The sequence below is a fragment of the Olea europaea genome, chromosome 1 (genome assembly GCF_002742605.1).
Source record: "Olea europaea var. sylvestris chromosome 1, O_europaea_v1, whole genome shotgun sequence".
Taxonomy (NCBI): domain Eukaryota; kingdom Viridiplantae; phylum Streptophyta; class Magnoliopsida; order Lamiales; family Oleaceae; genus Olea; species Olea europaea.
In genome coordinates, this window is record NC_036237.1 from 775,462 (window position 1) to 799,956 (window position 24,495).

General features: G+C 36.1%; 1 protein-coding gene and 1 long non-coding RNA gene across 2 annotated transcripts; both read left to right on the forward strand.

Annotated features, from left to right (window-relative positions):
- The first annotated feature begins 450 nt into the window (after positions 1 to 450).
- Positions 451 to 7,958, forward strand: LOC111405608 (V-type proton ATPase catalytic subunit A-like). Its single transcript, XM_023034602.1, has 20 exons — positions 451 to 528; positions 1,421 to 1,547; positions 1,785 to 1,840; positions 1,946 to 2,002; positions 2,153 to 2,264; positions 2,380 to 2,417; positions 2,549 to 2,650; positions 2,763 to 2,819; positions 2,909 to 2,980; positions 3,081 to 3,182; positions 3,286 to 3,348; positions 3,422 to 3,554; positions 4,004 to 4,110; positions 4,978 to 5,172; positions 5,257 to 5,343; positions 5,449 to 5,553; positions 6,137 to 6,234; positions 6,324 to 6,402; positions 7,322 to 7,410; positions 7,525 to 7,958. Exons 1-20 carry the CDS (start codon positions 451 to 453, stop codon positions 7,637 to 7,639), a joined length of 1,872 nt encoding a protein of 623 aa, XP_022890370.1. The 3' UTR covers positions 7,640 to 7,958.
- A 14,708-nt stretch (positions 7,959 to 22,666) lies between these two features.
- LOC111405684 lies at positions 22,667 to 24,031 on the forward strand. The gene is made up of 2 exons (XR_002704878.1): positions 22,667 to 22,705; positions 22,807 to 24,031. It is a non-coding gene; the product is annotated as an uncharacterized LOC111405684 (long non-coding RNA).
- The last annotated feature ends 464 nt before the right edge of the window (positions 24,032 to 24,495 follow it).

The window sequence follows — 24,495 nt, forward strand, 5'->3', positions numbered from 1 at the left end:
TTTGTAAAACACGGAAAACGTGTTTGATCTACTATTTCTGAATTAGATTTTTCAAAAACAATAATAAATTTATAACATAAAACTCAAAATACATTTTCGTTGTTTCTTCGAGTGTTTGAACGTTCTAAAAACACTCCAAACATATTACTTTTTACTACAGCCACGAGGTGTCAGATGACAAGAGCAGAAAACGTGGAGCGAACATTAATTATTAAACAATAAATAAATACCACACGAGTTCACTTACGCGGCTTAAGAGAATTGGATGATCGACTAACGTGCACCACCGGCGCACATATAAATTGTTATTCACCTTCTCTCTCTCGGTTCAGCGATTCATCCTTTGACTCGTCATCGAAATATATCACGATTGGATCTCGTCAGCTGAGATTCTGTTCCTGTATCTGATTTTACAATCGATTGCATCCGTTTAACCGAAAACGGAGAAAGATGCCGTCGGTGTATGGAGGTCCTTTGACTACCTTCGAGGATTCCGAGAAGGAGAGCGAGTATGGATATGTTCGCAAGGTTCTTCTACTTCCTCCTATCTGTATTTTCACCACTCTGCTTTCAGTATTCAATTCAATTTCCTTTTCAACTTCCATTTCACAACCGTTACTCGTTGCATTTTGCATTGATTGTTTGGTGGATCACAGTTACACTTCACATCATCGATTTGTTTTTTGGTTGAATTTGATATAATTTGGTCAATTTTGATTTTCTTCTTTGATGGAATTATTCTGCTAATGTTTAGTTGAACCTACTGTTTCCAAATAGAATTTGTGATTTCAAGAGATCTGGTCTTATTGCCGCTGCTCTGAGAACCGAAATATTAGTTTATAATCAATACATCTCGCCCCTTACTTAGATTTAGTATGTTGTTACCTCGTAGTGTATACTTGCATTCCTTTCCTCCGGTGTGAGCATTAGCAGAAATCTTTTAGTTTTTGCTAACATGAGTCGGGTCACTCCATTTAGTCCATTTAAGTGATTACTAATTGATGCCCGGATCTTTAGTATCAGTACTTTCAGACTAATTTGAAAACAAGAAAAAGAAAATGTATAAATGCTTTGACATCAGGAGACTCAGGAGACCTGTCTTGCTAAACATTGATGCAAAGGTTATATTATACTTGTTACTCTGTCTCGCTATTGTTATCCCAATTTCAGAAGGTTGCAAGCCTTTTTTTTTTCCCTGACCTCAGACTTCACAATCCCATGCTGTATATTTTAAGTACTTCAGAATTGTTTGTTCTCATACGACCTCCCTTTATTGGGATAATTATCAGCTTGGTGGGGAGATCATTCTTGACAGTAAAATCAACACTCTAAAGTTTCCCATGTTTTCAAGAGCTGGTGAGTGTTTTGGTTGAAAGGCTCTAGCAAATTATGTTCTAATATACATTTTATTATTCAATAGGTATCTGGACCAGTGGTTGTTGCTGATGGAATGGCAGGAGCTGCCATGTATGAACTTGTTCGAGTTGGACATGACAACCTTATCGGGGAAATTATTAGGTTGGAAGGAGATTCGGCCACAATTCAAGGTTAATTATTTGTTGTTCATGCTTTCTCTTTCCCATAAAGTGTCAGGTCTTCCTGTCCAGTGGCATACACACCATCAACCTACAAAGAAGAAGTAAAAAAATAAATGAACTGTGGTCGAGTAAATGAATAAAGAATGAAAAGTATGATTTATTTCCTCAATGTCTAGTCTGTTTTATATGAATTAGAATTAAGATTTCCCATTGTCGAAAATCAATCTTTTTCTGGTTTTCTTGCAGTTTATGAAGAAACGGCTGGCTTGATGGTGAATGATCCTGTTCTACGAACACACAAGGTTTTCATGCTAACTATTTTAATTCATTCATTGGAGTTCTTTACTGGTTTTCCTGTATATGCTAAAAGACATAAACCATATTTTACTAATTTTCCTACTCCACAGCCTCTGTCAGTGGAATTGGGGCCTGGAATTCTTGGGAACATCTTTGACGGTATTCAGGTTCAAAGAAATCTTCTTGTCTAAATGTCCAATCCCCCCTCCCAAATTTGAGCACTTCAATATGACATATCACATTCCGAGCTTTGCTTATGGCCAGTGGAGACAACCATCTAATGTTAGCTTTGTTTTCCTATCCAATACTTAATGCAGAGGCCTCTGAAGACAATTGCAAAAAGATCAGGCGATGTCTATATTCCTCGTGGTGTTTCTGTCCCAGCTCTCGACAAAGACATTCTTTGGGAATTTCAGCCTAAGAAAATAGGTGTGCCTGAAGAATTCCAAATCAATTAATATCAAATCAATGGTTTTAACTCAAATTAGAAATGTAGAGTAGCTTGGTGACACCTTTACTAATGTAACATCACATTCCTGTGCAGGAGAGGGAGATCTCTTGACAGGTGGAGACTTATATGCTGTAAGTTTTACAGAACTTAAATCAGCATGCTGAAAGTTTAAAATTCTTCTCATGAAATCTCATTGCATCTCTTATCGGCACTTCCAAATTGTTTAATCTACACGTCAATACATGACATCTTTCCTATGCAGAATGTATTTGAAAACAGTTTAATGCAACACAATGTGGCACTTCCTCCTGATGCTATGGGAAAGATAAGCTACATTGCCCCACCTGGCCAATACTCTTTGAAGGTTTGTCTTTTTAACTCCACTTTTACGCTAATACAGAACTTCCATAATTTAGTTTAAGTTCAATTCATGATATCTTCATTCTCTTGCATTAATCTGTCCATTTTATATGCAGGACACTGTTCTTGAACTTGAGTTTCAAGGCGTCAAAAAGCAATTTACTATGCTTCAGGTCACCTTCTAATCGTGGATAATTTTGAAGTTCAGTGAATGCTTTATTGTTTTCAGAAAACTTTCTTTGACATGTCTATTTATCTGCAGACTTGGCCTGTACGTACACCAAGGCCTGTGGCTTCTAAGCTTGCTGCTGATACTCCTCTTCTGACCGGGCAGGTGACTTTTTTACAAACACTCATGTCGCTGTTCTAATATATTTTTCTTCTACATGTTACCATCTTCAGAAATGCGTTAACCGAACCTCTGTTCTATTCAGCGTGTTCTTGATGCTTTATTTCCCTCTGTTCTTGGTGGTACTTGTGCAATACCTGGGGCGTTTGGTTGTGGGAAAACAGTTATTAGTCAAGCTCTTTCCAAGGTTAATGTCATTGAGTTCATTTTCTTCTTTGTTTTATTGTTAATCTGGCGAACTGAAATCTTATTTTAAACCGGTTTTCCTATCCTTGAAAAATAAAATGCAGTATTCTAACTCTGACACTGTGGTGTATGTTGGTTGTGGAGAAAGAGGAAATGAAATGGCAGAGGTACACTTTTTTCTGTTGTTTTTAGCAGCTAATAACATCATCAGAGTATATAAACATAGACTACTAACTACAGGTGCTTATGGACTTTCCTCAATTGACAATGACGCTACCTGATGGCCGGGAGGAGTCTGTCATGAAGCGTACTACACTGGTGGCCAACACGTCAAACATGCCAGTGGCTGCTCGTGAGGCTTCAATTTATACAGGTAAACATAATTCTCATGAATATTCTTAATCTATCAGCTGTCCCGGCGAAATTTATTTTTAGTAGCACTGAAGCTCCCTCCAATTTGAGTTCTTTGTCATGATTACTTTATAGAAATTCATTTCTCGTTTCTCATTCGATCTGTAATTTTTTAATTTGTTGAAATCATCCATTTTCTGCTCCAGTTACTCAGCGGATGGCTGATGTAATTGAATGTTAACCATTTCAAAGCCTTTTGGTATGCCTACTGCTAGTAGACTACCAAGACTTTGTTCCTGCAGTTGCTTAAGGGACTGTCAATGACTTATTTTTACTGATGCACATGCTTTCTTATGTTTGTATCATATTGTATTTATACTCCACCATGCTTTTTTATTGGACGAACCAAGGCAGTGGTGGTTTACCCATCAAATGGATAGTTTTACAGCTTACTTGAATGTGGATTTTCAGGAATCACTATAGCTGAATATTTCAGAGATATGGGCTACAATGTCAGTATGATGGCAGATTCAACATCTCGTTGGGCAGAAGCATTGCGTGAAATTTCAGGTCGCCTGGTAAGGGTCATATTTTGTTGTTATTTTGAGTAAACTGTTTTAGACTTTTTGTTAAGAAAGACTTCCCTGATAAGGAGTAATACTTATCTCTGTTCTTTTAAGTAGAAAGCTACCTTAGTAATAACATAGGTATTGAGAGTTCACATCTGGCCTATCTTTTGAAAACTTTTGACTGTTAGGAGGATATTGGGATCCCCCAGCTGGGAAAAAAAAGTCTCCTGAAAAGTGACACAGTCATCAAATGATTTTGCTTTGAATTTAATGAAGTACTGGGAAATGGAATGAATTGATTTGTTTTTATAATGATACAAGCAGAAGGGAAAAAACTTATAGGTGTCATTATTTCTCTGTCATTGTATACGAACAGCACTGCATATTTTCTTGTCACGTGTCAGATGCATACATTAGTGACTAGTATTAACCTCTATTTTGGTCACCCGGTTAGACATAACACATTAACCCCATTTTTTGCCATGAGGCAGAGAGCACACATCAGGCCAATTTCCTTCTTGCAATTAATGAAGTACTGGAAAATAAAATAATTTGATGTGTTTTGTGATAATACCAACAGAAAAGAAAAATCTTATTTTTGCGATAGTTTCTACGTCTCCATAAATACTTGCAACACTGCTTGTATGTTTGTTATGTATTAGCTAATTATATATCAGTGACTAAAATTTAGCCTCACTAGAGCCTCACTAGAGCACACAGACAGAGCACAAACTTCAGAGTTGTCTTCTATTTTTAGATATTATCAGGCAACCATTCTATCTATTCAATTGGCATGGGATGACCCTATTTCTCAAAACTCCTGAAGTTTAAACTTGTCAAATCCTGATTGTATTCAACATATATTTTGCTTTACAGGCAGAGATGCCTGCCGACAGTGGATATCCTGCATACTTGGCAGCACGTTTGGCATCCTTCTATGAGCGCGCTGGTAAAGTTAAATGTCTCAGTGGACCAGAAAGAACTGGCAGTGTCACCATTGTCGGTGCTGTTTCACCTCCGGGAGGAGATTTCTCTGATCCTGTTACGTCTGCAACACTCAGTATTGTCCAGGTAATTACAGATGTTGAACAACTCGCAAGTCTATCTTCTTTTTAGACATTAGGCCATTTCTTGTTCTCAGTTTCCATATTTCAGGTTTTCTGGGGTCTGGACAAAAAACTGGCACAGAGAAAGCATTTCCCTTCTGTAAACTGGCTTATTTCTTACTCGAAGTATTCGGGGGTATGTTTCCATTTTGCTGAGGTCTTTGATTTATATTCTGGACACATGCTTATTTTATGCTCTCTGCAAGCCAAATTTCTCTTGGGCTGAAGCTCGTTTTTTCAGGCACTGGAATCCTTTTATGAGAAGTTCGATCCGGATTTTATTGATATCAGGACAAAAGCTCGTGAAGTGCTGCAAAGAGAGGATGATTTGAATGAAATCGTGCAGGTATTTACAGTTTCTGGTTTAAAAGGTCCTATTTTTGTGATGTTGATGGGAGGGAAGTACAAAAATTGTTGTTTCCAGTCAGAACTGAATTCAGAATATAAATATAAAAATAAAATACGAACTCATCTTTCTTTACCTAACTCTTTCTGCTTATATACTTTTTATCTGTTATGATTAATATGATATGAATGATTTCTTCATTGACTTGTCCCAAGTAGTTCGGATCAGGTTTCGTAAGTTGACCTTGAAAGGACGTCTGCAGCCTTTTGGAATGGATTCAATTTGGTACTACACATTGAAACATTGGATGTGGGCACAGAAATGTTTGTTACTGTGACCAAAATGCATTCTAATAAGCGTAGCTGTTTATTCAGCAAATTGTTCTCTCTCTTTCTGATCCTAAATTGTCTTTCACGAACAATTCCCTCCAATTTCTGTTGAATGTATCTGAACTATTATAGTCTCTTATCCAGTTCTTGCCCAGAAAATGAGACATCGACCCTGAATTTGAAATGGTTGAAATAAAATAAAGAAAAGAAAAGAATACAGCTTTATATGATGTCTAGTTATTTCCTTATTGCAGCTTGTCGGAAAGGATGCTTTAGCTGAAACAGATAAAATTACCCTGGAAACTGCTAAGCTCTTGAGGGAGGACTATCTTGCACAGAATGCATTTACACCGTGAGTCTCTACTATATTTTTTCTTAATAGTTGATTCAGTTCAATTGAATGCCTTACAAGACTTATCTGAATGTTGTCTTTTGTGACAGTTACGATAAATTCTGCCCATTCTACAAGTCTGTTTGGATGATGCGCAACATCATTCATTTCTACAATTTGGCTAATCAGGTATATTATTTAGCAAGCGTTTCCTCTTTTCAGTTATGATACATGCCATTAAAATTTTTGAATGATCATTAATTTAGAGGATACTATTTATACTGAAGTGCTTGATTTTGAATCATTAAATGTAAAACTTGCAATCCTTTATGCAACATGTTAAAAGTTCAAATTCGTTATACACGAGCTAGCAGGCATCAGATATTAGTTGTGGATTGATGCTGAGCCTTTTTAACATTCAGTACTATGTTATGTTTCCATTATCTGCAGTTTTGGGTTCAATCATCAACTTGTCACTGAAGTTTGCCTTTTGTTACAGTTTGGTCACTCAGTTATACACATCAATTTTCTTATGTAATGTCCAGTATGGAAGTCATTCAGACTACCATCTGCCATGTCAGACATTCTGTTAAAAAAGCTAACAGATTTTAAATGAAAATGAGACTGATTTTTACTAGGCATGCGCAACTGTAGCCTGGCTGTTTGCCCATTTTAACGATGCCCATTTCCGATCCCTTTGATTATCTTCCAATATGGGACTAGATATAGGACCACCAGTAAAGCTAGTTGTTTATGTTTGCTTTACTCTACCTTGTCTTCATTTGATCGCTGCATTGAAGAATTTCAATAGGCTGAAAATGGTTTTATTTTGAACAAAACAAAACATTTGATCATATTGGTTATTGATATTGAGATGTTCAAAAAAGTTGCGGAAAAAAAATTCCAATTAAAAAGCATTGGTATTTACGATGAATTCGTGACGTGAAAACTTAAAATAATTGTTATAATTTTTACCGTGTACACATTTATTTATTTATTTTTGCATCCAATTCGACCTTTTGATCCTTGACACTTTCCCTTTTCCAGTTCAATACGCAGGCTGGTTTCAAAACACTGTATTTAATCTGTAACATATTTTGACATGCAGGCGGTGGAACGAGGAGCTGGTATGGATGGCCAGAAGATAACCTACACTCTTATTAAGCATCGTCTAGGAGATTTATTCTACCGTTTAGTGTGAGTATATCGCAGCCATTGATGATTGACTCGACTTTGTCATGACATTTTGTAATGCTTGTTTGATTTCCATGCTGCCGGTCCTCATCTTTCCTTTTTCTTATAACAATACAGGTCTCAAAAGTTCGAGGATCCAGCTGAAGGAGAGGAAGCCCTGGTTGCAAAATTCAAGAAACTTCACGAGGATTTGACAGCTGGTTTCCGCAACCTCGAGGATGAAATCCGGTAATCGATGTATTGTTATTAATTTATCCTATATCTGCCTGTGTTTCTGTACTTTCACGTTGGTGGGAAAACTAAATTATTGTAATGTTCTTAATCTATTGAGGAAGCAACGAGTTAAGATCGCTTTAGGGTTCGTGTTCATTGTGGTTTGTGTACCTCTATCTGTTTAGTTTGACAATCGATACTGTATTTTTTTATTGGTTGTTTTATGTCGAATAAAGCCTTTGGGTTTGAGAGAGGAAATATAGCGTGTACGAAGAACGCTATTAAATTGTTATCCGTGGGTTCACTTTCGCTATGTTGGCGGGTTTGAATCCCATAAATTGTTTGTTTGTTTGAATTTATAGTTACTGTTAAGACGTGAATTAGTTTCTTGAAGTATTTTAGGATGTCTAATTTATAAAAGATTTTGATGACTTCTGGTATAAATCACAACGAAGTGATCATTTTGTTTTCTGATGACTTTCTTTTTTACTTTAGAAACTACTATTCTTTCAGTAGCATTCGTGAAAACCGTGACATTTTAAAATTATATTTTTTGAACCTTCAGATTAATTAACAATTTGTTGTCCTAATATGTGAGAATGTTGCGTTTACGTCATTGGTAGCAAAATTATTTAATTATTAAGATTGAGTCGTTTGATTGAAAATTTTATTGGTTGCTTGTAGTTCTAAAACCTTGCAGTTAATTACAAACTTAGAAAATCAGCTTCTTTTGTATCATAAGACATGTTTGGCAAGACTTTTTAGTTAAAAAATTATTTTGAAACATGTTTAAATAATTTTATGAAAGTGTTTTGTTTAATTAAAAATGTTTTTAGAGAAAATTGATCTAAAATAACATCCTTAAGAAACAAATGCAAAAATATAAATTCTGTTGAACCTAGCTTTGGATGCTTCAAATTTCACTTATAATTAAGTAATTATATGAATTCCACAGTATCATGTGAAACTATTGCTTGTACCAATGAATTCCACTGTAGGATAATTCTTGCATTTTTTGTCGAACATTTGGATAAAACATTAAAGAATATTTTCACATAAAAAGGAAGAATCGCGGTACTAATCACATTGCTGTGGTACAAGTCTAATGATACAAATAAATAAATTAAAATAAAATAAAATTAGGAGCTATTGATTATTATCAACAAATACTGATGGAGGCATATATCTGTCAAAAAAATTAAGAGGAAAGAAAACAATTCATAAGCTCAATCTTGTTCTCCACATCTCCCCGATGACCTTTCTCGGAGCTGGATCATCGGGTCCTTTGCCTCGTTGCCCCGTTGTAAAATCCAGCATTCCATTCAATGCAAAACCCAACTAGTGTGGTTTTCACGCGACATGGAAGTTTTCCAACCACTGACCATTTCTGTTGTCGTCCAAAACCAGGAATGCGTTAAGTGGGCAAGAAATGGTGATTATTTGAGTTTACTCTTGAAAGATATTCAAGTAACATCAGGCATCACAAAAAAATCGCATATGGATTAGATAAAGAATTTCTGCAAGTCATGTGAAGTAAACATCACCTTTCTGCATGGTGAGGCATAACCACAAGAAATGCTCTCTCTTTCCACAGCTATCAAAAGTCTACATATTGAGTCATTGCAAATTCTCAAAATTCTGATCTGGTTCCACGCCTCACAAGAATGATTATAAGAGGCCCTAAAACTTAAAACCCGGTCTAATACTCCAATGCTCCAAGGCAGATGTAAGTCAATTCTCAGCATTGGGCGATGGTGCGCCCGCCATTTAATGTAATGAAGGGTGTAACAACCAAAGACAAAATTCCCAAAATCTTCTTGGGATGAAATGTTGGAAAATCATCGTCGTCAGGGTTGGAAAAGAAAAAGGAGATTAGAATAGAAAAAGGAGATTAGAATATCAAGAAGATGAAAATCATGGAAAGAACCAAAACAAACATGAGGGCTCAAACATGACATTTTTCACCATTCTCAAACGATATTTGTCCTCTCTTGAATATAATTTAGGTGCTAAAAGGGTCTCACGGCAAACAGTTTGAAGGATTGATTAAACCTTGTAGAGAATTAATACTTAAGCACATGTGTACTCCAAACAAAGTCGGAATCGCATGTAGCATGAAGCTTTGGACTAGTTATTCTATGTGATAATACCAGTAAGGACACACACACGAGTATTACGTATTCTCAAGTTCCTTGACTCGCTTAGCACTAATATGGTTTTACGCTTATCATTTTCGACAAACTTTTGAGAGAGAAACTCTAACTCTCTATTGAGGCGGCACCATCTCAAAATTTGTTTAAGTGAAATTCTTCCAATAATTTCGTTACTTTAGATGTATTTGTGTTTTAGCACTGAACTTCATTGAGAGCTTAAAGTTCAACCCTCACTTTAATAACAACCAACATTAATTTAATTAGGCTATGGTTATCACAAATTTAAATAATGCTGAAATTATCCACATATCGAATGACTTATTATTACCCTTTGAACCTGTGGATTACATTTTGAGTAATGACAAGTAAGATTGCCACTATTTCTTTTTTAGTGGTCTAGTTAAAGGATCCACTAAATCCCCTATGAAAATTTTTTCACCTTTGATATTTTCCTCGTGAAGTCACGTCCAAGACTTAGACTTTCCATTACTTGAAACTTAGTATCTTATCAAATATAGCTAGCCAACGATCGATTCATTTGATAGATATAACTTGATACCACCAAGAATTCTCTTGTGCTTCTTATTAGCTTTATTTAAAGCTTTACTGATTTCCAAAACACGTTTGGGTGATTTCTTTTAATTCATTACACTAATCAATCACTTTAACTTGTAGATTTCATACTTGGGTATTCACATTTTCATCATTGAAATATTACAATGATCTTCAATATTATGAATATTCTTCAATATTCCCACTGGGTTGCAAACGCCATAATCGGCTTTAACCCATTCCATCCACTTTAGACTTAATATATTTTATCCTAATAATTATATACATAAGAGCTTCTCTATCTTTCCCTTTCATAGATATCTTTCTATGATTAAAAGATATAAGTAACTTTTATACAAAGTTACCCCCCAATTTCTCAATTGGGAATTCATATGTAATCTGGAATATTGCATATTGAATTTCTCATATAATTTCACAAGTGTTATTGATAACCCCACATTTAGGGTTATACTTGAACTTAGAGTTCATCAATATGTTAACCCCCACATTTGGGATTATACTGAACTTAGAGTTAATAACTCTTTCATAGTTCATTCACTTATCACTTTGATAATACCTGTGAAAGTTTAGGTACTTTTAGATAGTGATCGTTAAGTCACAATGACCTTCAATCCAACTATTTTAATTTTGATCGAACAATTTGATCAAGGTTATCTCATAGACCGACAATGTTTCTAAAGCATAAACTAACTCAATTGGTTTCACAATTGAGGTCAAATTCATCAATGAATAAGATTATATACATCTTGATTTACAAGAATTGCACTGTCAATTTCACAAAATAACATTATATCATATTGTTTCGTGCGGGTTAAGTCGCTAACAATTAAAAAGGATCAGACGATTGTGTAAGGGACGAAACCTCTTGAGACAAAATCCCAAAAAGGGGTGTTCTTTTATTGGCGATGAAATTTACAATTGGAAATGAAAAACAGCGTGCCTCCAAGGGGCGCAAGCACACGAGTTACAGAAAGAAAAGTGTTTAAGTCTAAAAGCTAAGGAAATGAAAATTACATATTCTCTGTTCGAGAGTTTTGGATTCCGTCCTTTGCTTCTGCGTCCTTTCTCCCTTTTATACCTCATAGACAATCTCTTTGTGATTAACTACTCTAAAAACTGCTTGATTGTCCTATAACTACCCACTTTCTTTGTAGTGGCCATTTTGTCATGAAACTGCCTTTTAACTGCTGCCATTATCTTTCATCGTTCAACCGCTTTCAATTGAATTCCTTGAGTCGTGGAACGTGATAAGGCTACTTTAACAACTGCCTTGATAACTGCATTCCTTGATAACCACGATGCGTTATATTTGTTGATACCTTGGACGACTTGAAGGTTTGGGCGAGAGTAGAATAACAGCTCTGGGCGATCGTATGACACTCCATTCGTTCAGATTCTGGGCGACTTGCAAACTTGGGCGATGGCATTACCGCATTCTTGGGCCCCTCATTTGGGTCTTCACCTTGATTCGTTCGATTGGACTTCGTTCTTTGGGCTATCCGATTTGGGGATCCTCCAATTGGGCTTTACTCCCTGAGCTGTTTGATTTGGGCTGAACTTTTATGTGTCAACAATTACCCCCCAATAAAGCTAGTGTATACTTTTATTGGCCGTCCCTGGATTGGTGACACCAACACTGGTGGACTTGATAGATATGTCTTCAGGCTTTCAAAAGCCCTTTGATGTTCTTCTTTCCAGACGAATTCGTCCTGATTTTTCAGGTTTAATAGCGGCGAAAAGACTTTAGTTCGCCCTGCACAGTTAGAAATAAAGCGTCTTAAAAAATTTACTTGGCCTAGAAACCTTTGCAACTCCTTTTCATTGCTAGGTGGTTTGGCTTCTAAGATGGCCTTCGCTTTATTTTTGTCAAGTTCAATCCCTCTCTTGTGTACTAAGAAACCCAGAAAGTTCCCTGCATTAACACCAAATGCACACTTCAAGGGATTCAACTTTAGCTTATATTGCCTCATTCGTTCAAACGAACATCTTAACTGTTCGAAATGATCATCTTCTTTAATGGACTTGACCACTATATCATCCACATACACCTCAACAAACTTGCCTATCATGTCATGAAAGATTAAATTCATAGCCCTTTGATAAGTTGCCCCTGCATTTTTTAGGCCGAAAGGCATAACCATCCATTCAAAACATCCTAGAGACCCAGGGCATCTAAAGGCAGTTTTGTGTATGTTTTCTTCAGCTATATAGATTTGATTGTATCCTGAATACCCATCCATGAAAGAATACATGACATGTCCGGCACTTGAATCTACTAAAGAATCTACCGTGGGCATTGGATACTCATCTTTGGGTGTAGCTATGTTTAAATTTCTAAAGTCTATACACACCCTTAGTTTACCATTCTTTTTTAGTACTAGCACAATATTCGACAACCATTCAACATATCTGGCTGTTCTTATAAAATCTGCTTTCAGTAATCGCTCTATCTCTTTCTTAATTTCAGGGAGTACATTAGGAGCAAAACGCCTAGGAGGTTGTCTATGAGGTTTAAAATTAGGCTTAGTTGGTAATCTATGTTCCACTAAGTCTCTATCTAAACCAGGCATTTGTTCATATTCCCAAACAAAACAATATCTGTACTCCTTTAACAAAGCGATTAATTTGTTACTAACCTCTTGGTCGAGCATCTGGCTGATGAACGTTGGGTGATCTTCTCCTTCATCGCCAATATTTACTTTGATCAGAGGGTCTTGCGCTTGAGTGTATCCAGGTTTGGCAATCCGCATCACTTCGTCGTCCGGTTCTTTTGTAAGTACTTCCTCTTCCAAACAGTCCACCTTGTTGACTTCTCGGCTAAGGCTTTGCTCTAACTCGAATACTGCCAACTTGTCCTTCAGCGCTTTTAGGGCAGTCTCTTCCTTCGCTTTGTCATTGCATTCCTTATTGAAAGCCATCAGTCTGGCTTTGAAGGCCTGAATATCGGCCGTTTGCTTTTGTAACTCAGAATCCATTCAAGATTCCTTGATTATTCTTTTGCCAATCACTGGCTCTTCTAGGGCCACTATATTTGGCCTCATCTGTTTGAACATCTCAGTGAGTGCGTCCACTGAGAATGGTTCTTCGCTTTGCGCGACAACTTGAGTTTCTTCTCCGTCTTGTACTACTCTGACAGGTCCATAGTTTCCTTCGTACATGAATTTCTCCACCGGGTTCGCTTCCGCGACAAAAGGCCTATGATCGGCCTGTACCACCTCTGCTTCGCCTTTGTCATTCCAAAAAATCAGGCATTGATGGAGCGACGAGAGTATACAGCGACTTTTGTGTATCCAATCTCTTCCTAGGAGCACATTGTAACTAGTAGGACCATCTATTACAAAGAAGACAGTGGTCCTAGTAGTCGTACCTATAGTTATGTCTAAAGGCATAACTCCCTTAGCTGAAGTTGCTCCTCCATTGAAGTTAGTGAGGATGACTTCTGTAGGAATCATGTCACCCTCTGTCTTTGCGAACTTTCTCATCATCCTGGATGGAATGGTGTTTATAGCCGCTCCATTATCGACAAGCACCTTTGCCACTGGGACGCCGTTAACTAGAGCTTTAACGTACAATGGCCTCAGGTGTTTTGTTAATTTCATGGCTGGCCGTTTAAAAACAACCTTTTTGGCAGCCTCTATTTCTACTTCTTGCTTGTTTTCTGTCGAATTATCCCCTTGTGATAGGTCGACGTGTAGTATGTCACGCTGATCCTCTGTCTCCTGAATTTCCTTCTTACTTTTTTCTAATGCTTCCTCATCAGTTATCCAACCTGTGGGAGGGGGCATTATTCTTGGAGGTGACCCATACTTTTTAGAGCGAGGTACTCTCTTCTTCCTTTTGGGTGTCCCGTATAGTACGTAGAAGTCGAAAGGACGCCCAGATGGCTTCCCTAACGAGTCTACTTCTTGAACTCCCTCTTGGTGTAGTTGCTTAAACAGAGTGTTGCGCGATACTCCCCTCTTTTTCCTTTCTGCTTCTAGGTCGATTTCTTCTTCAATGTCTGTCATCCCATCGTCCTCTTCATCGTTGTAGGCCTCTCCAGAAGTCTGGCCTTCTTCACATACCAGCATGCAGGCTTCTCCTTCGTTGTCCTCCCTTTCTTCTTCCTTTTCTTTATTCTTGAATTCATTGGCCAATAGGTAATTATTGGCCACGACTGGAGGTAACGTACCGAATTGGATAGGAAGGGGCTGATCTGGATCTTCTTCATCCTTTTTGTCTCTCTCAAACCTTGATCTCTCAGAAGAGGTTTCTGGCAACTCCTTCATTGATTCATCTGTACCAGTCTCTTTACTACCTTTGAGGAGGTTTTGATTGGCTACCTTGAGTAGTAGAGGTGCTTTAGGATGTGGCATTCCTTGTTGCTGCCTCATCACCCGTCCGTAGTTTCGCTGGAAACGCCTTTGTTGGGTCCTAGTCATCTCATCGAAGGGTATTGCCCTTCCTGCGCTGTACTGGAATGAATGCCATACATTTGGCCGGCGAGGTTGCGGCCTAAATGTTCTTCCAGTATCTGCTGGTCTGAATTGCCTTTCAAAAGACGGTCCTCTATAGAATGATGTACCTCACCCTCTACCAGGCTGAATGTTTGGGAAGAAGGCAGGGTGATGAGGATGCTGCCTTGTCCCTGGTTTCTCCGTGTCTCCATTTGCTTCCCTTTTACACCTTGCACACAGGACGTTTTCGTCCTTTTTTGGTTCTTTCCCTTTGATTCGTTCGAAGAAACTGGGATGTGTTTTAGTATCCTCTTCTCCATCATCTATGACCAACTTGAATTTTGGCAACTTGTTCTTGAATCCAGACGTTACCATGTTTACCCCAAGTGGCTGTGGGAAAGGATTCTCGTCCACTGCCATCTTTTTCTTATCATCGAATGTAATTCATCCTGATTCAATAGCATCCTGCAATACGTGACGGAAAATCAAGCAATTGTTAGTTAAATGTGACCATGCATTATGCCACTTACAATATTTTTTACCCTTTATTTGTTCAGGGTTTGGCAATTTGTGTTTATCGCTCAACTTTATTTGCTTATCCCTATATAATTTATCGAATATAAGGTCAGCTTTGGTCACATCGAACGAGAACATTCTAGCCTTTATGTTTCCATCTTTTATGGGCTCATCTTTGCCCGATGGTCTAGGCTTGGCCATTATGGGACAAGTATATGTATCCCCTTTTACCAATTCGGCCAAACACATTTCGGCCTGATCATATGATTCGTCGTCGATGGTATGAACGTCAAAATTTGGGTCTCTGTAATAAGTCCCTTTACTAGAATTTTTCATTTGTTCTTCCTCTCTTATCAGTCGTTCATACCTAATCACATTCGCACTCAACTGGAAAAGGTCAGGAAATTCCTTGTCCTGGAACTTCTTTTTTAAATCAAAGCTCAAACAGCCTTGTGCGATCTTGACAAATTCTTTTTCGGGCAAAGGTACAAAACACTTGCTTCTTGCTGTTTTGAACCTTTGGAGAAAACTTTCTGCCCATTCATTTGGCATTTGACGTGGATTTGCCAAATCAGCCAAAGTGACTTCAGACTCAGTTTTATAAAGCTGAGCGTGAAACAACTGTTCCAGTTGTTGCCATGTTTGAACAGAGTTCGCTGGCAAGTTGATGAACCAGGAGAAAGCTACTCCTGTTAACGAACTAGGGAAAACTCTCATTTTATGGTAATCGGTTACATCACCACTTTGCAACGTGAATCGCCCTATGTGTTCTAGAGTAGACACCTCTCCTAAACCGGTAAACAGTGAGAATTCTGGCACTTTGTACCTTCTAGACCATGGATATGCTTGGTCAACCCAATCAGGATATGGTTTTGTGTACGTTGGCCTAATGACAGGACACACCCCAAAAGCCATCTGATCCTGCACAATTTCCATAATCTGGTTCCTCAGCATGACATTGGGATCATATGGAATTCCTACAGGCTGATTAACCGGTTGATTTGCATGAGGTCTGATGTTTGGTCCTTGATTGGCAACAAAATTACCATAATTAGGGTCATTACCATTATCCTGGACATCTGTTCCCTCATTACTACGTGGAATATTATGTCCATTGTTTAGGACATTATCTCTCACGTTTGGACTACCCCCCAAATTAGGCATGCCACTACCATTGTTTTGATTTGGCACTGTAGTACCTCCTTGGTTTGAAGTGGAGGGACCAGAAAGCGATTCTACCCCTTGATTCGGATATAGGACAGAGGGATTATGTCCCACAACTGTCCTGGTTTGAAAGTGGTTTGTAAGAGGTATAGCTGGTTGACATATTTGGCCTACTAACTTATTCATTGTTTCGTTTAAAGTCTTTAGCTGTTTGGCCATATTGTCATAGTGTGCATTTCCATTTTGTGTAAATCTTTCCATATTATGAATACTTCGAAGATTTACCTGTTCAACGACGTCTTGCGTGAGTTCTCCAAGCAATGCACGCATGGTTCGAGGACTCAACTCCGTCATTGGTTCGTAACGACTGTTACTGCTCTGATTTTGTCCATCTGTTCGTGGAGAGGCATGCTGCTCCTCATATCGCTCGATTACAGACTGGATTCCTCCCTGACTTGCTCCTTCTTTGTCGGATCTCTGAGGCATATTGTTTCACCTTTTGTATTTTCAACACCTAACACCACTGTCCCACTGGGCGTGCCAAATTGTTTCGCGCGGGTTAAGTCGCTAACAATTAAAAAAGATCAGACGATTGTGTAAGGGACGAAACCTCTTGAGACAAAGTCCCAAAAAGGGGTGTTCTTTTATTGGCAATGAAATTTACAATTAGAAACGAAAAGCAGCGTGCCTCCAAGGGGCGCAAGCACACGAGTTACAGAAAGAAAAGTGTTTAAATCTAAAAGCTAAGGAAATGAAAATTACATATTCTCTGTTCGAGAGTTTTGGATTCCGTCCTTTGCTTCTGCGTCCTTTCTCCCTTTTATACCTCATAGACGATCTCTTTGTGATTAACTACTCTAAAAACTGCTTGATTGTCATATAACTACCCACTTTCTTTGTAGTGGACATTTTGTCATGAAACTGCCTTTTAACTGCCGCCATTATGTTTCATCGTTCAACCACTTTCGATTGAATTCCTTGAGTCGTGGAACGTGATAAGGCTACTTTAACAACTGCCTTGATAACTGCATTCCTTGATAACCATGATGCGTTATGTTTGTTGATACCTTGGGCGACTTGAAGGTTTGGGCGAGAGTAGAATAACAGCTATGGGCGATCGTATGACACTCCATTCGTTCAGATTCTGGGCGACTTGCAAACTTGGGCGATGGCGTTATCGCATTCTTGGGCCCCTCATTTGGGTCTTCACCTTGATTCGTTCGATTGGACTTCGTTCTTTGGGCTATCCGATTTGGGGATCCTCCAATTGGGCTTTACTCCTTGGGCTGTTCGATTTGGGCCGAACTTTTATGTGTCAACACATATAGAATAGTAAGGCAAATGTTAACCTTATTCACGTTTGGATAAAGCACATTTTGCAAATATAATTTTGCATAAGATCATTTTTACAATTATTTTTCAAAGATATCCGGCATCACCGCCAACTATAGACATCATTTATCATTCATAAAATGTTTCCATATCCCAATAATTGGGCAATCAATTTTCACTTTAAAATAATTAGGACAAAACCACATTTTATCATACTCTTATGCTAATATAATTTTGCATAAGTTATCTCATTTAATTTTATCAAATTAATTGTGGCTATTATCATTAACCAAAGTTAATATAATTCAACAAGACAAGGAATCAATCATCTAATTCATCATGTAATTTTCAATAACGAAATAGTTATGAAAGTTTGTGTACTTTCTTTTACAAAATCTAACATTTTAGATTTCTCCCATATGTAACATGTCCATATGCCTTGCCCTTCTTGGTAGGCTCATATTTCATTCGTAAGATTCATATAAACCGAATGTAAGGAAAGAGACACGAAAATAACCACTTTTATTTTTTAAGTTCTATGTAATACCAGAATCCATAATTTCACATTCTCAAGATCACACCTATTTAGAAATAAATTGTCTGGAATGTAATATGGATGAACAGGACATTCAATAGTCACCAACCACACGCATTGGCTGCCATCCATTGAAAACAATGAACAGTTACCACCTTACAAATTGTCAAAATGAACAAATTAACCAGTATTTGGTGGGAAAGATTTTTATCCATTACCCACCATTTTTTTACCATTCAATTGGAAAGGATACACATTGATGCATGAGAGAGATTGATTTTCTTCAACAAACACTTGCATTAAGTGCAAGAGCATTTACAGGCTTGTGTCTAATTAAATGTCAATTAATGTTTGATTGTCTCATCTTTAACAAACTTTTAACACATGCCATTCAACATATCCTACAACAGTCGGCAATTAGCAGAATACATACATACAGATTTGGAATAAAGTGATTATCAGCGAAACGGCACCATTCATTTAAGTCTGGCCATCAAACGATTTCTGCCTTTTTCCATATTTCCACTTTCGCGAATATTTTAAAAAACATATGCATATTATATTCACAAACATACCTTTTGAATGTGCGAAGATCGAACGTGATTTCGTATTACGAAATCGGATTCAATCATTTCATTCTTCAACGGAAATATTTTGTCCAAAATGTTCCAGATTACTTTTGCGAAATTCTTCCCATCAAAACGATCCAAACAAGATCTGAACCATTGATTTGATCGTCGCCATTTAATTTCTTTTTTCGTCACAAAATATCGTTTGAGATTGTTGAAAAATTATCATCACTGGGGTAGGAGAAGAAATAGGAAATCAGAATATCAAGAAGATGAAAATCATGGAAAGAACCAAAACAAACATCAAGGTTCAACTACGACATTTTATTGCTGTCCTCAAACGATATTGGTCCCCTCACAAATATAATTTTGGTGCAAACGGTTTGAAAGATTGATCAAATCGTGTAGAGAATCAACACTTAAGCACATGTATGATTCTCCAAAAACTTGAAGAACACTAAGGCTATGTTTGATAGCCCAATTTTTTCCATGGAAAATGGAAAACAAATTCCAACTTTCACTTTTTACCTGTTTGATTGACAAAAATTTTTAGAGAATTGATTTTTCCCATTTTGGTCGCCACGTTAGCATTTTCTTGGTTTTTATGACTTTTCAATTCCCACCAAAAAGGTTGGAATTTGTTTTTCATGTTATCCCTTTTTTTTTTGTTGCAATTGAAGTAAATTCTAGTAACAATTGTAAAAGAGGATATCCCTTAAATTGACAATTTTCATGAAAAATAAAGTCAAACGAACACAAAAAGATAGATGATTTTTAGATATTATTGATTTTCTTGGAATTTTTTTTTTTGGTGGCAATGGAAACAAATTCAAGGAATAATTGTAAAAGATGATATCCCTTAAATTGACAATTTTCATGGAAAACAAAGCCAAATGAATACAAAAAGATAGATGATTTTTGGATATTATTGGTTTTTTTGGAATTTTTTTATTTTTTATTTTTTGGCAATGGAAACAAATTCAAGGAACAATTGTAAAAGAGGATATCCCTTAAATTGACAATTTTCATGAAAAATAAAGCCAAATGAACACGAAAAGACACATTTATTTCACCATTTTTCAGATGAAAAATTATTCCAATCCAACACAATAATTGATAATTTCAAGTAAAATAATTTTTAGGCAATTCAATTCCCTTGAATTCGTTTTCTTTCCACCCAAATTCCATCTTTGCAATCAAACAGACCCTAAATGAACTTTGAATATGAATGAAGAAAGAATTTTCCTTTTTGTGGAATGAAGATAGTTTTCATATGTTAGTAATATGCTTTCATACATTTGTATTGATTCCTTATCACCTATTTATAGATGTCAATTAATAACCCATGATTTGGTGCCAAAATAAGACGAAGAGTTGCAAGAAACCCTCCAAAAGACACCAAAAAACCAACTGAAAAACGGCCTCCAATGGTCATTTAAGTACTACCATGCGACCGCATGGGGTCACATAAATCCCATGCGATCGCATGGTTTATCCTGAAACCGGCCTCCAAGAACCTGTAATAGGCAAGGCCATGTTTTTGGCTTCCCAATTTCATTTCGTTCCACACGCCGTTTATTGATTTTGAACAACGTTTCCTTTGTGAAAGGATTAACAATATTATTTCCATGAAAGAACAGAAAGATGCTAATTTTTTCGATATATTACATAAAGATCTGGACAGAGCAAACAAATTATCACGGAAATAAAAGGAGGGCAAATAGTAACTTCGCCAAAAATACAGAACTGGCTGCTGCTTCAACCATCTAATGCTTGATACCTGGGGACTGGTAAAGGAGGCATATCCCGCCATTGCTTTGTATCTGTGTGGTGTGGCCCTCTACATTGAGGACTATATTGTCCAGTAACTACATATGTTACTCCCCATTTCATACTAGTCAAAAGTCAATATTATTTATTCAAAGTCAAAGGTTCAACTGGTCAAAGCCAAGGTCAATTAGGGACTTAGATGAAATTAAATTATTTTATTGGGATTTATTTTACAATTGACAAAAATTGAAGGTTTAAGATGGATAAAATGTAATTTTGGGGATCTACTTATACAGTATTGAATGATAAGGATTAAATATTATATTATGTGAGAATCAGAGGACTTAAATGCAATTATTGGCATGAGTGGATTACAAGTGGCAAGTGCTTAATCATTTACTCAATTTTCTCATTTCATACACACACACCCTGGCTGAAAACAGGAGAAGAAAGCAGAAAAAATCGAGAAGAAAGAAAGAAAAGAGAAAGGAAAGAGAGAGAGAAGAAAAGAAAGAAAGGAAAAAGGAAAAGGCAAAAAAGGTAAGGTTGGCTATTCCAATTTCATCTTCAATTTGACAAATTTCTTGGTATGTTTTATGCTTAATTTTTTTAAGGTCGCGATTTATTGGTTTAATTTCCAGATTGAAGGAAATGATATGTTTGAAAGCCAATATTTTTGAATTGGGAAGGCTACTTATATTAAGGTATGAAATATCAATTTTGGAAAAACCTTGAATTTTAATTTGGGTTTTTGAATGAATATAGTTATTAGGAATAACTGTAGAGATGAAATACTCATTTGAAGGCATGAATTTATGGAGCAAGATGGAAAATTAAATTGGTTAAATTATAATTATTAGTTTTACTAGTTTGGAAGAAGGAATTATTTTTATGTTTGGAGTGAAAATTATTTTGATGAATTAGATTTTAATGAAAGGACTAGAAGGTAGAATTAGTTCCAAATATGAAGGAAATTAAAGAATATATCCAAGTGTCGAGAAGTCAAGCATTTCGTAGTTAAAAGTTAAGAATACTTGGTAGGGTGGTTGTTAAATTGGTTATCTTGTATCATATTTCTGGAGAGGACAAGAAGATTGAAATCATGATCATTCCACAACATGGTGAGTGGATATAAAACTTATTTTTTCAGAAATTAATTATTTATTAAATCAATGTTAGATTAGAAAATTTATTATTTCATACAGTTGATTTGATACCATGATTTTTGTAATAAAGTGAATTTATAATTAGTTATTTTCAAAGTTAAATTTAGTTCAGTAAAATCATTTGATTAGCAAGTTATATAAATATTAAATATTTCAGTATAATTAAAGTTATTTTTAAACCATCAGAAAGTACCCAAGTGATTTTACTCCAGCCCGCACTGGTGTAAATGTGTTTCCACAGTATATGACTAGTTATGGTGATTTTACCTGCTCTGCACTATTGTGAATTTCGCCAAAAAATACAGAACTGGCGGCTGCTTCAACCATCTAATGCTTGATACCTAGGGACGGGTAAAGGAGGCATATCCCGCCATTGCTTTGTATCTGTGTGGTGTGGCCCTCTACATTGAGGACTATATTGTCCAGTAACTACATATGTTACTCCCCATTTCATACTAGTCAAAAGTCAATATTATTTATTCAAAGTCAAAGGTTCAACTGGTCAAAGCCAAGGTCAATTAGGGACTTAGATGAAATTAAATTATTTTATTGGGATTTATTTTACAATTGACAAAAATTGAAGGTTTAAGATGGATAAAATGTAATTTTGGGGATCTACTTATACAGTATTGAATGATAAGGATTAAATATTATATTATGTGAGAATCAGAGGACTTAAATGCAATTATTGGCATGAGTGGATTACAAGTGGCAAGTGCTTAATCATTTACTCAATTTTCTCATTTCATACACACACACCCTGGCTGAAAACAGGAGAAGAAAGCAGAAAAAATCGAGAAGAAAGAAAGAAAAGAGAAAGGAAAGAGAGAGAGAAGAAAAGAAAGAAAGGAAAAAGGAAAAGGCAAAAAAGGTAAGGTTGGCTATTCCAATTTCATCTTCAATTTGACAAATTTCTTGGTATGTTTTATGCTTAATTTTTTTAAGGTCGCGATTTATTGGTTTAATTTCCAGATTGAAGGAAATGATATGTTTGAAAGCCAATATTTTTGAATTGGGAAGGCTACTTATATTAAGGTATGAAATATCAATTTTGGAAAAACCTTGAATTTTAATTTGGGTTTTTGAATGAATATAGTTATTAGGAATAACTGTAGAGATGAAATACTCATTTGAAGGCATGAATTTATGGAGCAAGATGGAAAATTAAATTGGTTAAATTATAATTATTAGTTTTACTAGTTTGGAAGAAGGAATTATTTTTATGTTTGGAGTGAAAATTATTTTGATGAATTAGATTTTAATGAAAGGACTAGAAGGTAGAATTAGTTCCAAATATGAAGGAAATTAAAGAATATATCCAAGTGTCGAGAAGTCAAGCATTTCGTAGTTAAAAGTTAAGAATACTTGGTAGGGTGGTTGTTAAATTGGTTATCTTGTATCATATTTCTGGAGAGGACAAGAAGATTGAAATCATGATCATTCCACAACATGGTGAGTGGATATAAAACTTATTTTTTCAGAAATTAATTATTTATTAAATCAATGTTAGATTAGAAAATTTATTATTTCATACAGTTGATTTGATACCATGATTTTTGTAATAAAGTGAATTTATAATTAGTTATTTTCAAAGTTAAATTTAGTTCAGTAAAATCATTTGATTAGCAAGTTATATAAATATTAAATATTTCAGCATAATTAAAGTTATTTTTAAACCATCAGAAAGTACCCAAGTGATTTTACTCCAGCCCGCACTGGTGTAAATGTGTTTCCACAGTATATGATTAGTTATGGTGATTTTACCTGCTCTGCACTATTGTGAATGTGTTTCCATAATGTATGACCAGATTATCAGAGGTCTTTGGGACCCATTCTCGTACACACATAGATTTTGGACCGTGTACTATGGTGATTAGCCTTTGGGGCGGCTCTGCGTACGTATACCAGATTACAGATTATCAGAATATCAGATTTGAATGGCTCTGCCTTGTACGTCAAGATTACTTTGTACATGAGTCAAGCTATTCATTGAGTACCTTTTGTGTGTCATTTTCAATATTTCTACAGCTTATCAGATTTCAGATTATATAATTCAGTCTATTTAGTTATCAAATTAAAGCTTTCAGCTTATAGTATTGATCAGCAGCAATATTTCATAGATTTTCACGGATGTCATAGTATTTATATTCGTTACATTTTACAGTTACTTATCTAGAATGAAGAACAAAGAATTTTATGATGTATTCATGTTTGATTGTAAAAAGTATTACCAGATTTCAGAATTTCTTAAAGTTTCAATAGAGCAAGAATTTTCAGGAAAATATGTATAAATGAGAAAAGTATACTTATTTTCAAATCTTCCACTCACTGAGTTACAAGCTATTCTTTTGCCAACCTTTATCTGAGCAGATAGTAGCAGAGTTGAGCAGTCTTGGAGCCTGTCAATTCGCCTAATTGAGCCACACGTCAGTAGTTGTATAGCCTACTTTATCAGATTATTATTTGATATCTTTAGTACGTTTGGGGGGCCTTTGGTTGTAGAGTAAAGTTATTATCGATTTGCTAGTATTCTATTTGAATAGTTTGGATTTTGAGGGGCTGGTGTGCCTTGTTTTATATTATATGTATTGATTTGAGGAAAATTGGTAATTGTTCAGGTGGTTTTAGTTCGTATTTAAGGGGAAAACTCTGTCAAAATTC

Coding starts and splice junctions, on each gene's coding strand:
- LOC111405608 (XM_023034602.1), top strand. CDS start 451: ATGCCGTCGGTGTATGGAGGTCCTTTGACTACCTTCGAGGATTCCGAG. Junction 2,003..2,152: donor ACATCTTTGACGGTATTCAG/GTTCAAAGAAAT, acceptor TACTTAATGCAG/AGGCCTCTGAAGACAATTGC. Junction 3,349..3,421: donor GAGGAAATGAAATGGCAGAG/GTACACTTTTTT, acceptor TACTAACTACAG/GTGCTTATGGACTTTCCTCA.